Raw genomic sequence first — 13383 nt, 5'->3', positions numbered from 1 at the left:
CGGCTGAGTGCACTGACTGCGACGGCAGCAAGGGTGCTGTGGGGTGCCCATGGGGTGCCCCCGTCAGGGCCCGTGAGTGCTGCGGGGGGCCTGAGCAGGGCTGGCCCCGGCCATGGGACGTGCCGTAGGGGCCGGGTCGAGAGTCCATCCCGTTCCCCGGGACCGGGAGCGGAGGTGCTGTCCCGGGCAGGGGCAGCTTTATTTCCACGCAGGGACCTGCTCCAGAGGAAACCCGGGACCCCCGGGATCCCCCTCGGGACGGGTGAGGGGCCGGTTCGGCGCTGGAAGAACCCGAGCGACGGGGGGAGCTCCGTGCCCTGCCCGGGGCCGGGTGCCGGGCACAGCCCGGCCCCGGTCGTCGCTCCCGCCCCGGCGGCGGGACCGTGTCTGCGGCGGGGGCAATAAAAGCACCGTTTCATCCTGCCCCGCCGTCCGTCTGCTTTGCCGGGGCTCGGTGGGTCGCCCCATGGGAGGGGGAGGCAGGTCCCGCACCGGCGCCGTGGGGCCGCCCCGGTCCCCGCGGGGCGCCGAGCCCGTCCGCGGGTCGGTGCGGGAGCGGGGAGGCCCCACCCCGGGGCGGTCGCCGGCGCCGCGCAAGGACCCGGGTGTCCGGGATCGGAGCAGGAAGCGGGAGCCGGCGGTGGCGGCGGGGCCCGTGGAGCCGGGAGCGGGGCCGTCGGGAGTGGACGACGTGGGGCCGGGGCGCCCCACGGCCCCGGCCCCGCCATGCGCAGGCTGGGACGGCTGCTGCTGCTGCTGCTGGCCGTGGGGACGGCGGGTGGGCGTGGGGCCCCCCGTGACACCCTGGCCTGCTCCCAGGTGGGTCGGTGTCACCGGCATGTGGGCCAGCGGGCACCCCAGCGTGGCCACCAGCCTCACCTTTGCCTTACCCCCAGGGCCTCGTCTGCCACCTCCTGGGTAAGTGCCACTGCCACTACCGTGGCCCCCGGCCCATCCGGGGTGTGGGACCTCCACACCCATGGCCACCCTCCGTCTCTCCCCCCAGACACCGACGTGCTGTGCGGGACGGAGCTGCCGGGGCTCAGCCACGGGCTGGCCCTGGCTCGGCTGCGGCTGGAGCCGGCGCTGCGCTGCAGCGAGCCCACGGCCTGCTCGCCCTGCCTGGAGGTGCGCCTGCGCCTCGCCCTGCTGCCTGGCACTGGTACCAGCACCGTCCAGCCCCACCGCCCCACGCCGTCAGGCATCCCTGGGGTGGAGGGCAGTGATGAGGGGGGACAGTGGTCACCAGTGGACGGGGCTGCCTCATCTCAGCCAAACGTCACCGGGCTGCTGCTTCTCTCTGGGCACGCCTACGCTTCCTCCCGCTGTGTGGCCGTGGAGGTCCAGGCATCTCCAGCCCCCATGCTGCCCAGCCGATCTCTGGTACGTAGGTGGGGATGAGTGTCCCCACTGCCAGCAGTTCCCTGGCACTGTGGTGCGTGGGGATGTGGGTGCTGGCACCAGCACGTCTCTGTGGCACAGTGGTCCTGTCCCATGCCCCGGGGAGGTGGGTGCTGGGTGGTGCTGGTTCCTTGCCACAGCGCAGTGGTGGTTTTCCTGCCTAGGGCTGGGTGACCTTCCGGTGCTTCGAGGCACCGCTGGGCTCCGAGCTCCGTGTCACGGTGTACACCAACTCGCGCAGCCGCCAGAGGCTGAGCCAGCGGCAGCGGGTGCCAGGTGAGCCCCTGACGTGCCCTGCCGCGGTGGTCCCTGTCCCCCCTGCCTGCTGACACTCTGTCCCCGCAGACTGCTCGTGGCCCACGGCACAGGCTGCCGTCCCCCAGTGCCAAGGTAAGTGCTGGCATCCCCCAGCTGTGGCAGCACTGGGATCCCCCCCGCCCCCCCACCTTGGTGCATGTCGCCTGGGGAGCTGGGTGGCGGTGGGTGCAGGAGGAGAGCGTGGCCCCTCAGGGTGCCATGCCCTGTGCTGGGGTACCGGGTGTCCTGAGCCACCTGAGCCACCTCCGCTACAGTGCCCAGGCTGGAGGTCTCCCCAGGGCCGAAGGAGGTGGTCGTGCAGGTGCAGGGGGCCGCAGCGGGGCACAGCTACACCCTGCGGCTCTACCACAACCAGAGCCACGGCACTGGTGGGTCAGGGCGCGCGGTGACCGCAGTGAGTATGAACCCCTTCCCCACTCCTCACCCTGGCCAGGTTCCAGCCACTGGCCCCCCTTGCCCCCTGGGAAGCCGTATCTGTGTTCCAGGCAGGGTGATGGGAGAGGGTCCCCTGTGGGCGGGTCCCCCTGGGCTGGGTGACCCCACCAGGGAGCGATTTCCTGCGGGGTGACCCACATCTGGTTCCTGGTGGCAGAGTGGTCCCATGAACTACAGCCTGCCAGCTGATGAGGTGCTGCCCTGCCTCTGCCTTCAGGTGGGCACCCGGCTGGGCACTGTGGGGGTGGCAGGGCTGCCATCAAAGCAGAGAGGCTCTGGGCACTGCATGGCCCCCTTCAGCATCCCAAGGGGGCCAACTGGGTCACGGTCACAGCCTGGGCATCCCAAATCCTTTATTCCTCTCTCTCTTCCCCCTCTAGGTCTGGCCAGAGATCCAGGACCCACTACGGGCCACTCTGTGCCCCTTCTCCCACGGTACCTGCACCGCGGGGCTGGGACACAGGGTGGCTGGGACGCAGGGGGACCTGAGGGGACATCACATGGGGGTGACACCCCTCTCCTGGTGCCATCACAGATTCTGAGGCCTGGGAGCGGCTGTGGGCGCGCAGCCGGCTGGTCCTGCATACCAAGGGGCCCGTGCTGACCTGCTCCCTCTCAGCCCCCTGCGACCTCCCAGCCAAGCTGGTGCCGTGCTGGCAGCCAGAGCCTGCAGGACCCTGCCAAGCCCTGCCCGGCCTGCGGCAGCCCACCGTGGGGCAGGCGAGTGGGGCTCTGTGGGGTGCTGGGGTACCGGGGGGGCGGGCATGGGTGGCACTGATGGAGCATCTCTCCTACCCACAGGGACCTCAGGATTTTGGGGGGCTGCAACTGCATCCCAACCTCTGCGTGCAGGTAGGACATCCCCCTGCCCCCCATGGTTGCCCTATGGCTGCCCCGTGACACTGCTAACCCTTTCTCTGGGGCAGGTGTGGAGCGGTGGGCAGGTCCGGCTGACCCAGTGCCTGCGGGACAGTAAGTACTGCTGGGCTTGGGAGGGCAGAGGCAACCTGGGGGTTGGGCTGGAGGGTAACACCCCCCCCCCCAGCCCTGGCCTCCCCTTGGCGCACCCCCCAGCCCTCTGTCACATCCCCAGGAGCACTACCCGGCCGTGCTGATGATCTCCTGCTGCTGCAGCGTGGGGGGAACGCCTCGCTGTGCGCCCTGGAGCGGGGTTCCTGCACGCCCCTTGCCAGCTTCACCAGCACGGTAAGGGGCAGGGACCCCTGTGTCCCCATGGTGGCGGTGGTACCAGTGGCATAGCTGGGTCACCCCCTGCTGCCATTGCAGGGAGCCGGGCACCCAGGGCTGCTGGAGCGGGAACTGCGGCGGGACGTGTTGGCAGGGCAGTGCAGGCAGGTCAGTGCGGGCAGCGGGCATGGGTCAGGCAGCGTGTGACATGTCCTCAGGCAGTGTGTGACATGTCCCCATCCCTGCAGATCTGGCACCTTGAGAACAGCACCGGGGTCATGCTCTGGGCCTGTCCCTTGCACAAGTGTGAGTGTCCCCGGCTGCCCCAGGGGAGAGGGGCACTGGTGTGGGGCTGAGGGAGGGCACCCACCCTGTGGAGCCACTGGGCATGTGCCAGGCACCCTCGGTGGGTGCCAGGGACCCTCAACAGGCACTTACCCTGCCCCGCAGACCTGCATGCTCGCTGGGTGCTGGCGTGGATGGGAGCGCTACTGGGGGCTGCCTGCCTCCTGCTTCTGCTCCTACTGAAGAAGGAGGACGTGAAAGGTGAGCGGTGCCTGCCTGGGGGCTGTACGTGGCCTGAGACCCCCCCTGGGACTCTCCCTCACTGCCTCTCCTCCCCGCAGGCTGGCTGAAGTCCTTGAGGGCTGACTACGGCTCCGAGGGTGAGTGTGGGGTGAGCTTGGGGTTTGGGTGGGGGAGGCAGGGATGCCCATCCCCTTCCTGCAGTGGTCAGGGGGCAGAGCAGGGGAGGGGTTCCCCACTGCGGGGGGGTGGTCTCTGCCTGCTTCCTACTGTGGCTGCCCCTTAGGGTGGGTATGGGGGTGCTGCAGGGGTTGGGGGACAGATCAGGGTGTGGTTCCTCATATGGGGTGATGCTAGCCTGTTTTCCACTGTGGCTGTCCCATAGGATGGGCAAGGGGGGGGTCAGGGGACAGAGCAGGGGATAGGTCCCCTATCAGGGGGGGTGTCCCAGCCTGCCTTCCCACCATGGCTACCCCATAGGGTGGGCATGGGGTGCCCGGGGAGGGGATTCAGGCACTGATGGTACCCCCCAGGTCCTCTGCGAGGCCGGCGGGCATTGCTGGTGCACGCGGTGGAGCCGGCGGCCGAGCGAGTGGCGTGTGCCTTGACGGCAGCCCTGCGCTCGCTGGGGCTGGCGGTGGCAGCAGCACCGGGAGGTGGCAGCGGGGTAGCAGCATGGGGGCCGCTGCCATGGCTGCATGCCCAGCACCGGCGGGCGTTGCATGATGGTGACACCATCATCCTCCTCCTCTCCCCGGCGGCTGTGGCTGCCGCACGCCGGTGGGACACGGGGGCCAGGGATGTGCCGGGGGCCAGGGATGCTGAAAGCAGCCCTGGCCCCCGGCACAGCCCTGGCCCCGATGATGTCCCCACCGTAGCACCCTGCGAGGTGTTCGCAGCAGCTCTGTCCTGCACCGTGCCAGCGCTGGTGGCGGGCAACGGGTGCTATGTGGTGGCCCGGCTCGAGGCCTTGGTGCCGGCGGTGCCACCGGCGCTACGGGCAGCCCCTGCCTTCGCGCTGCCCAGCGAGATGGGGGGGTTCCTACGGGCACTGGCGGGACCGGGTCATCGTCGGGGCCAGTGGCCGGAGCCATACGTGGCGGCGGTGGCCGAGGGGCTGCGGCGGGCACTGGGGGAATAAAGCGGTGACGGTGCCTTTGCTGAGCATGAGTCCAGCCCTGTGGTGTGTTGGAGGGGAGGCGGGGGGGAGAATGGGGACTGGGGTGGATTGGTGAGGGGTGATGGGGAGGTAAGGGGGTGGTGTGGGGGCAGGAAGGGGGTCTGGGCCGGTTGGGGGATGGAGGGGAACTGGGCTGGTTTGGTTGGAGGGTGGATGGGGAACTGGACCAGTTCAGAGGAGGAAGAGGAGGAACTGGGTGAGTTTGGGGAGGATGAGGGGGAACTGGACCAATTTTGGGGGATGAGAGGGAGGTGAACCAGTTTGGCTGGGCGGGGAAGGTGACCTGGACTGGTTTGGCTTGGGAGGGGGTGATGAGGACCGGCGCAGTCGAGCCGGGAGTGACCACCAGCCCAGGCGGGAGCGGGCCCGGTGCGCCCCGCGCGTCCCGCTCCGTGCGGGGTCACCATTCCGGCCCTTCCGCGATCCCCGGGGCCCCCGCCCGGTGTCCTTGGTCGTGGCCCCTTTAAGGCGCGGGGAGGTGTGTCCCGGCGGGCGGCGCGGGTTGGCTGGGAGCGGAGGGGTGGGCGGTGGAAGGCGGGCGGCCATTGGCGGGGGCGGCGGGCGCTGAGTCAGCGGGCGCGGCCCACGTGGTGCGGGAGGGGCGGGGCGGGGCGGAGGATGGGGCCGCGGGCCGCGCTGCAGCCGCCGCCGGCCCGGCGGGGGGGCGTCGGGCTTGGGGGGACCCTCCTGGGGGCCGCCATCCTCGGGGGGCTCCTGGTGGCGGCCGCCCGAGCCGACCCGGAGCGGGACGGGGACGGGGCCGAGCCCTGCCGAACCTGCCGCGGCCTCACCGACAGCTTCAGCAGGGTGCGGGGGGGGGCGCAAGGGGGACACGGGGGGAATGGAGGCCGTGGTGGAGGGCGGGGGACATGGGGACTGGGGAGGGGACGTGGGGGGTGATGGGGCGTGGGGGGGTTATGGTGTGACACAGTCCCTGTTGCGGGGGGAGCCTGGGGCGCGGGGCTCAGTGGCGTGGAGGGGGGGGGCACTGGTGACGGGCGTGGGGGCACACGGCTTGCGGTGTGTGGGGTGGCCCGGCGCAGGGTGACGCAGTCTGGGGGTGACAGGCGAAGAAGGACAAAGGGGGACCTGAGTGGGGTGATGTGGCACAGGCTGGGGGGGGGGCAAGGAGGTGGCAGGGCTGTGGAGCGAGGGGTGGCTTACGGGGACATTGCAGAGGTGGGAGGCGCTCCCCACAGCATCCCTCGGGAGTGGAGGGGGTCCCGGGGGGGCACAGCATCTGGGCTCTGTGGCGGGGAGAGGGCAGCGGGTCCCTAGGGGGAGGAGGGTGGCATGGCCTGGGGGGGGTCCTACAGGAAGAGGGGGTCATCGTGGAGTCCCATGCCTGTGCTGCCCCCCCCCGCGTGCCCAGGGCCTGGAGCGGACAGAGCATGAGGGATTCGGCGGGGGCAACACGGCCTGGGAGGAGGAGAAGCTGGCCAAGTACCAACACAGGTGGGTGCCCTATAGCTGGGGGGAGTCTGGGGGGGAGCCTAGCTGCTCCCCACGCTGACCCCCTCTATTCCTACAGTGAGACCCGTCTGCTGGAGGTGCTGGAGGGTGTCTGTGCCCCCTCGGACTTCACCTGCCACCAGCTGCTGGAGCGGAGCGAGGAGCATGTGGAGCAATGGTGGTTCCACGAGTGAGTCTGGGGACGGGGACACGGCGGGGACAGGTGGATGGCAGGGGGTTGAGCACCACGTCCCTCCCCTTCCTCAGGCGGCAGCAGCACCCCGACTTCTTCCAATGGCTGTGCATAGACAGGCTGGCGCTCTGCTGCCCGCCCGGCACCTACGGCCCCGACTGCCGGCGTGAGTAGCTGTGGCATGATGGGGTGCCAGTGGGGTGCCGGCAGTGCTGCCCAGGCTGGAGAGGCCCCCCGCCACGCTGCCCCCCGCCCAGGCTGCCAGCCGGCTGGTCTCTCCCCACACAGCCTGCGCCGGTGGGCCCCAGCAGCCCTGCAGCGGCAACGGGCGATGCGATGGTGACGGCACACGCCGCGGCACCGGCCTGTGCGTCTGCAGCCCAGGCTACGGCGGCCCCTTCTGCACCGAGTGTGGTGATGGCTACTACGAAGCCTCGCGGAACAAGAGCCACCTGGTATGTGCCGGTAGGTAGGGGTCTGGCCCGGTGGGGAGGGAGGCTGTGCAGCCAGGGGTCTGCCCTGGTGCTGGCCTGGCACCGGGTGCAGGCAGCTACCCCCTGCCTGTGCCCATGCCTGCTACCCCCTGCCTGCAGAGTGCTACCGGGCCTGCGGGCGTTGCACGGGGCCGGAGGACTCCAGCTGCCTTCGCTGCAAGAGGGGCTGGGTGCTGCATGAGCACCGCTGCATCGGTGAGGGCCACGGGGAAGTCCGGGGGGACAGCAGATGGGCTCGGGGCTGCGGAGGGGCTGTGTCCCAGGAGCCAGGGCTCAGCAGGGCCATCCCCCCCACCTCCTCTTCCCCAGACATTGATGAGTGTGGCACAGAGATGGCGCACTGCCGAGCCAACCAGTTCTGCGTAAACACGGAGGGCTCCTACGAGTGTCGAGGTCAGGCAGAGGTTGGGGGGGTTCTGTGTAGGTGACTCCCCCATACTTGGGGCTGTACCCCCCTGCCCAAGCTGCTGCTGGCTGGGCTGGGCTGGGCTGGGAGGGGGCTCCAGTTGTGACCCCGGCTCCTCTCCCCATGGCAGACTGCTCCACAGCCTGCATCGGCTGCATGGGTGCCGGGCCAGCTCGCTGCAAGAAATGCAACAAGGGCTACTGGCGGGATGGAGCCAAGTGCCTGGGTGAGTGGCTTCCGTGGGCTGGGGGGGCAGCTCTGCCCCCTCCCTGCTGCCCGAGCCCTGCCTGAGCCCTGTCTCCCCCCCACAGATGTGGATGAGTGTGCCAGTGCCGAGGAGCCAGTGTGCACGGGGGTGCAGGAGGTGTGTGAGAACACTGAGGGCAGCTACCGTTGCATCTGCGCCCACGGCCATGTCCGGCGGGATGGGCAGTGCGTGGAGGACAAGCCCCCTGGTATGGCCTGATGTGGTGAGGGGGGCCACGCGGTGTGGGCAGGGGGTGGCAGGTGGTGGCAGGGGGCTCTGCCTCCTCCGCCATTGCCCCCCATGAGCACCGTCCTTGCAGATGCCCCGGAGAAGGGCTTCTTCGATGACGTGACGGATGACGAGGTGGTGGTGCTGCAGCAGATGTTCTTCGGTGTGATGATCTGCGCCCTCGCCACACTGGCCGCCAAGGGCGACATGGTCTTCACCGCCATCTTCATCGGCGCTGTGGCTGCCATGGCCGGCTACTGGCTCTCTGACCGCAGCGACCGTGTCCTCGACGGCTTCATGAAGGGCAGATAGCTCTGGGGCTGCTGGGCATGGGCAGGGGGGGGTAGGCTTAGCCTGGGGTGCAGGGTACCCCCCCAGCAGGGGCTGGCTGCCGACGCCGGATCCTGCGCGCGGTGCTGTGCCCTGCATGTGTCCCCCGGCCCTCCATTAGCGTAGGGTCTCCCCCCGCCCCTGCAGAATGAGCTGGGGGTGCCTGGTCCCCAGGGGGCTGCACAGCCCACTCCGGCCAGTGTAGTGATGCCGAGCACTAATGGCACTTTGGGGCAGGGGGCACAGCATGCTGCCTTCAGCCCCTGGTGCTCTGGAGAGGCCTGGGACCGTGGAGTGCTCTGGCACTGCCGGTCCCGGGGCGGTGACGCTAGCAGAGCTCAGCCCTGCTGGCACCGCAGGACCTTGTGTCCCTCCCTGTGAGACCATTCCCCATTGGGCAGTGGGGGGGGCTGGGTCCCCCCTCTGCCCTGAGTTGTGGGGCTGGGAGAGCTCCCCCCCCCCCCCACCTATTCCTCCCCGCGTCCCTGGGCAGAGCCCATCTCTCCCCTCCAGGCTGGGGAGGGGGGGGCAGGGGCTCCCATGGGGCAGGGGCAGCTCTCGGGGCGCCGTGCTGGCCAGGGGGGGCCCTGCTGGATGCATGAGTGTGGCCGTTGCATTTGTCTGTGGTTTGTCCGTCGGGGTGTGCCCATCTGTCCGTGTGTCCATATCTCAGGAAATAAAGCTCTGCACACCCAGCCTGGCTGCTCGGGGCAGGGGGGGGGGGGGCTGGGGATGCTGCTGCCCACCGCTGCCTCCGCACGCCACTGGATCTGCTTCCTCCCAACATAAACTTTATTTCTCTGTTTTGGCACAAATGGAGCTGGCCCAGCCCAGCTCCCCGCTCCTTTCTGGCCCTGCAGGGGCGCAGGATCAGGCCCCCGGACCCCCATGCTGGGCTGGTCCCCCTGCACCCCCCAGTCTCTGCCCGTCCTCGCTGCGTCTCCCCAGCTCAGAGCTCGATGGTGTCGCTGGAGAGGCTGCGGGTATCCGATGCCTTGCTGAGGGCTGGGAAGCTGCGGGGACCCTCCCGCTCCCAGCTGGGGGGCACAGCAGGCATCAGGAGGGGGGCCCGGCTGGGCGCCTCATCCAGGGGCAGGCTGTCAGGCGAGGAGAGCCCATGGCGCCAGGGGTTCCAGCTGATCTTCAGGGAGCTGCTCTCCAGCGAGCTGGCCGAGGCGGTGACGGTGACAGTGACGGTGCCGGGGGGCTGGCGGGAGCCGGGCAGCTCCGTCAGTGAGCTGCACCGCGCCATGCGCCCCAGGCCGGGGGTCGTGGCAGGGGTCGAGGAGCCGTGGAGCGAGGTGCCGGAGCCGCGGCGGGGCCGGCCGAAGAGGCCATCGTGCAGGAGGTGCCGGCGGCAGAGCGCCTGGTCGATGCTGCGGCGCAGGTCGATGGGGGACGGCGGGCGGAAGGCCAGCTCCCCCAGCGAGGGGGACGAGCCCTGCTCGAAGGTGGCGCAGGAGCGGGCGGCCAACACGTTGGGGCACTTGGGGCTGAGCCCTGGCATGCCGGCTGTGCCGCCGGCGGCCGCCCAGGCCTCGTTGCTGTCCTTGAGCGCCCGCAGGGGCAGCTGCTCCGCCGGGTTGCGAATGAGGCTCTTGGAGATGTCGCTGGTGGGTGCCCGCTCAGGGCCGGTGCCCCCGGTGCCACCGCCGGCCCAGTCGTAGCAGTTGTTGGGGTACTCGGGCGCCTCGGCTTTGCGGCTGGCGCAGAAGTACCGCAGCGCCTTGGCCCAGCAGGAATGGCTGTCGGGACTGCGCCGGCGGCACCGGCAGCACAGCGGCTCGGCGGCGGCCACCAGCAGTGCCAGGGCCGTGCCCAGCTCCCCGACCCGCAGCCAGAGCTGTGCCGTCCAGCCGGGCCGGGAGAACCGCCCGGGGACGCCCAGCACCCCCCGCAGCCACAGGCTGCTGTAGAGCTGCAGCCCGCAGACCGGCAGCCCCGCCGCCGCCGCCGCCACCAGCGCCCAGGCCCCCCGCCGCACCCCCGGATCCCCACCGCCCCCCGGCCCTTCCCGGGGTGCCCGCAGCACCCGCCAGCACCCCCAGAGTCCCCCCAGCAGCAGCAAGGCCCCGGCCCCGCAGCCCAGCGCCTGCAGCCCCAGCCCGGCGGAGGGGCCCAGCCGGGGCGGGAGCAGGTCGGCGGCCCCCAGCACCCCGCTCTGCAGGGTGACAGTGGCCACCAGGGCCGGCAGCCCCCGCAGCCGGGCTGGCAGCAGCTGGAGCTGGGCCAGGCGCTGGAGCCGCTGGAGCAGGAGGGCGAAGGCTGCGAGCAGCAAGGGGAAAGGGGCTGTGCTGAGCAGCAGCAGCGCCCGGGGGGGCAGGCGGTCCCGTGCCCCGTAGGGGTCCAGCAGCAGGAAGGTGGCCCGCAGCAGGCAGGCGGCCAGCAGCAGCCCGTGGGCCCCTAAAATATGGGGCAGGTGGGGGGGAAAGAGGGCAGCCGCCCCTACCAGCCCGGCCAGGCAGCCCAGTGCCAGCAGCAGGAAGATGGCAGCCGCCCCATAGATATGGGCCTCCCAGGAGAAGCCCAGCTGTCGCCGCAGCTCAGCCCACTGCAGCCCAGTCCCGTTGGCCCCCGGCGTCGGTGAGGGATGGCTGGGCTGTGGTCGCCGGGGGGCTAGTGGCGTTGTCACCCCTGCCTGTTGCCATGTGGCTGAGGGGGCTGCAGTGCTGTGGGTGGGGGGCTGTGTCCCTGAGGTGTCTGTGGGCAGCAAGGAGGGAGACAGTCAGTGGGGAGCAGGGGGTACCCCACACACGCGGCTCAGTTACACCCCATTTGCACCCCATGGCTGGGATGCATCAGCCACAGCACCCCAGTACTGCAGGGGGGGGGATGCCCTGTGTCAGCCAGGGCTGTGCCCACTGACACCTCCCAGGGGTCTCTGGCAGGACCCCTGGTGCAGGGGGTGTCACAGGTCCAGGCACATCACTGATGCTCCCGCCGGGAAGATCCCACCCACTGGGCACTTAGCACTAATCTTAGGAGTAGATTAGGGCCGTCGCCGGGCACAATCCTGATTGAAGGTGTCACCACGTCCCAGCTGGGCGGCCCAAGATAGCTGCCATCCCCCCCCGCCAGCCCCAGGGGTTGGCTCCCATGGCATCCCCACTGGGGACTGAGTGGATGGGCTGGGTTGTGGCCCCTCATCACCTGAGTGCCTGGTCCCAGGTGTTCTTGCAGTGGCATGCGCCGTTGGCTGTGGGGTGGCCTCAGTGGCATTTGGGGTGCTCACGGGGCCCACAGCGCCCCGGACACGCTGTGGGGAGCCAACGTCCTCCTCAGGAAGCAGCCCTGTGAGAGAGGGCAGAGCCAGGCAGTGGCATCCACAGGGGCTCAGTCCCCGCCAAGGAGTCCCCCATGCCAGGCTGGCTCCTACCTGTGCCGGGGGTGCGAGGGGTGCCTGTGCTGGAGGTGGGTGATGGTGCAGAGCTGGTGCTGATGGCAGCCCCCTTGGTAGGCTGTGGTTCATGTTGCCCCGTCAGCCTGGGGTCCGTGCGAGGAGGGGCTGCGTCCCTGGGGCTGGTGGTGGCGCGGCTGAGCGGGGCCCTCCGGGTGCTGCGCTGGTGGACGGGGAGTATCCGTGTCCAGGGCTCGGCCAGCCCCCAGGACGGGGCTGCAGGGCGCAGCCATGGGGCAGAGCTGGGCAGAGCCAGGGAGGTGCTGGGGGGCCCACCCAGGTCCCCCCGGCTGCCCACTGGCTGTGCAGAGCTGGGGCTGGCGTGGGGACCTTGGGCTGGCCCCGTGCCTGTGGGGTGGGGAACGGGGACAGTGCCCAGTGGGCCTGTGTGGCTGCTGGCTGGAGTGAGCTGTGCACCCCAAAGGGGGCCTGGGGCTGCCATGGATTCCTCTGCCACTGGCTGTCCCCCTGCATGGGTGTCCGCTGTCCCCATCTCTGTCCCCACTGACGGCATGGGCGTCAGGGCAATGGTGGATACGGTTGGCTGAAGGCTGGGGGTGCTGGCTGGCCTGATGTCACTCTGCCTGGCTGGGGATGACCCTGGGGAGCCCAGCCCCGTCTCCGTGGGCACTTTGGGGGCTGGTGTCCCCAGCGCAGAGCTGTGGGGAAGCCAGGTCCCCCCCGGGGGGCTGTCCTGGCCGTTGGCCTTGTGTCCTTGCCAGGTGACGAGGGGCTTCTCTTCCACAGCCGGGGCTGCACCGCCATCCTGCCAGGCCCTGGTGCCAGTGCCTGCCATGGTGGTTTCTGACTCCAGGAGTGCCCTGGTGGCATCTGCCACCTGCAGCGGTGGGGCCCAGCGCACGGGGCTGCCTCCACCCCACCACTCACTCCTGGGGGCCCCGGCGCCGCTTGGCTCCCCTGATGCCTCCCAGGCAGGCGACAGGTCCGGCCACTGCTGTCCCCAGGAAGGGCTATGCAGGGTGTCCCTGCCCCGCTGTAGGGTCCCACCTGGGGACAGCCCCTCCGGCAGCATCCCCTGAGCCCCGGCAGGGACCCCGGCGGACAGGAGCAGCCCCCAGGTGACGAATCGTGCTGCAGCCATGGTGAGTGCCCAGCGGGCCCTGTGGGGACAGGGGGCTCGGTAAGCCAGGACCCACAGCAGCTGCCCTGGGGGGCTCACACCACTGGCCGCAGGGCTGCTGTGCCCACGGCAACCCACTGCCTGGGGAGAGAGACAGCGGCTGGGCTGTCCCTGCTCGGGCTGGCCCTGGGCCCTGTTCCCAGCTGTTCCCGTTCCCGGTGTCCCTGCTGCCAGTGACCCCATTCACAGTCTTCCCCTTCTCCGTGTCCCCAGTGCTGGCGGTCCCCATCCCGGTCTCCCCGGTGCTGGTGGTCCTTGGCGCTGAGTGGTCCCGGCCCCTAGCATCCCCGGTGTCTCCTCCCCGGTGTCACCGTCACCGGTGTCCCCCTCCCCGGTGTCGCCTCCTTGGTGCTCTATCCCCGGTGCCCCTCCCCGGTGTCCCCGCTGCCGGCGGCCCCGCTCCGGCGCGCACCGTTCACCTTGGCGCGTCCCCGGCTGCATCCCGGCG

At 70.4% G+C, this 13383-nt stretch overlaps 3 protein-coding genes across 3 annotated transcripts; 2 read left to right on the top strand and 1 right to left on the bottom strand.

The window, feature by feature from the left end:
- Positions 1-726: 726 nt before the first annotated feature.
- IL17RC (interleukin 17 receptor C) lies at positions 727-5033 on the top strand. The gene is made up of 17 exons (XM_074152279.1): positions 727-819; positions 897-918; positions 1007-1383; positions 1566-1677; positions 1747-1791; positions 1974-2113; positions 2312-2371; positions 2535-2589; positions 2690-2874; positions 2956-3006; positions 3081-3126; positions 3248-3360; positions 3442-3510; positions 3591-3648; positions 3793-3888; positions 3969-4007; positions 4401-5033. Exons 1-17 carry the CDS (start codon positions 727-729, stop codon positions 5006-5008), a joined length of 2169 nt encoding a protein of 722 aa, XP_074008380.1. The 3' UTR covers positions 5009-5033.
- A 632-nt stretch (positions 5034-5665) lies between these two features.
- Positions 5666-9091, top strand: CRELD1 (cysteine rich with EGF like domains 1). The gene is made up of 10 exons (XM_074152112.1): positions 5666-5854; positions 6420-6502; positions 6579-6689; positions 6767-6858; positions 6981-7157; positions 7286-7381; positions 7496-7579; positions 7723-7818; positions 7904-8047; positions 8159-9091. Exons 1-10 carry the CDS (start codon positions 5666-5668, stop codon positions 8377-8379), a joined length of 1293 nt encoding a protein of 430 aa, XP_074008213.1. The 3' UTR covers positions 8380-9091.
- Positions 9092-9346: 255 nt separating this feature from the next.
- On the bottom strand, positions 9347-12896 carry PRRT3 (proline rich transmembrane protein 3). The gene is made up of 3 exons (XM_074152603.1): positions 11774-12896; positions 11548-11688; positions 9347-11097 (listed from the first exon to the last, which is right to left on the bottom strand). The coding sequence occupies exons 1-3, from the start codon at positions 12894-12896 to the stop codon at positions 9347-9349; spliced, it is 3015 nt and encodes a 1004-aa protein (XP_074008704.1).
- Between the last annotated feature and the right edge of the window lie 487 nt (positions 12897-13383).

Source organism: Numenius arquata, chromosome 8, assembly GCF_964106895.1.
Source record: "Numenius arquata chromosome 8, bNumArq3.hap1.1, whole genome shotgun sequence".
Classification (NCBI taxonomy): domain Eukaryota; kingdom Metazoa; phylum Chordata; class Aves; order Charadriiformes; family Scolopacidae; genus Numenius; species Numenius arquata.
This window is presented reverse-complemented; position numbering and strand designations above follow the sequence as displayed.

Coding starts and splice junctions, on each gene's coding strand:
- IL17RC (XM_074152279.1), top strand. CDS start 727: ATGCGCAGGCTGGGACGGCTGCTGCTGCTGCTGCTGGCCGTGGGGACG. Junction 919..1,006: donor CCTCGTCTGCCACCTCCTGG/GTAAGTGCCACT, acceptor CTCTCCCCCCAG/ACACCGACGTGCTGTGCGGG. Junction 2,372..2,534: donor TGCCCTGCCTCTGCCTTCAG/GTGGGCACCCGG, acceptor TTCCCCCTCTAG/GTCTGGCCAGAGATCCAGGA.
- CRELD1 (XM_074152112.1), top strand. CDS start 5,666: ATGGGGCCGCGGGCCGCGCTGCAGCCGCCGCCGGCCCGGCGGGGGGGC. Junction 7,382..7,495: donor GCATGAGCACCGCTGCATCG/GTGAGGGCCACG, acceptor CCTCTTCCCCAG/ACATTGATGAGTGTGGCACA. Junction 7,580..7,722: donor GGGCTCCTACGAGTGTCGAG/GTCAGGCAGAGG, acceptor TCCCCATGGCAG/ACTGCTCCACAGCCTGCATC.
- PRRT3 (XM_074152603.1), bottom strand. CDS start 12,896: ATGGCTGCAGCACGATTCGTCACCTGGGGGCTGCTCCTGTCCGCCGGG. Junction 11,689..11,773: donor CCCTCGCACCCCCGGCACAG/GTAGGAGCCAGC, acceptor CCTCTCTCACAG/GGCTGCTTCCTGAGGAGGAC. Junction 11,098..11,547: donor ACCTGGGACCAGGCACTCAG/GTGATGAGGGGC, acceptor TGCTGCCCACAG/ACACCTCAGGGACACAGCCC.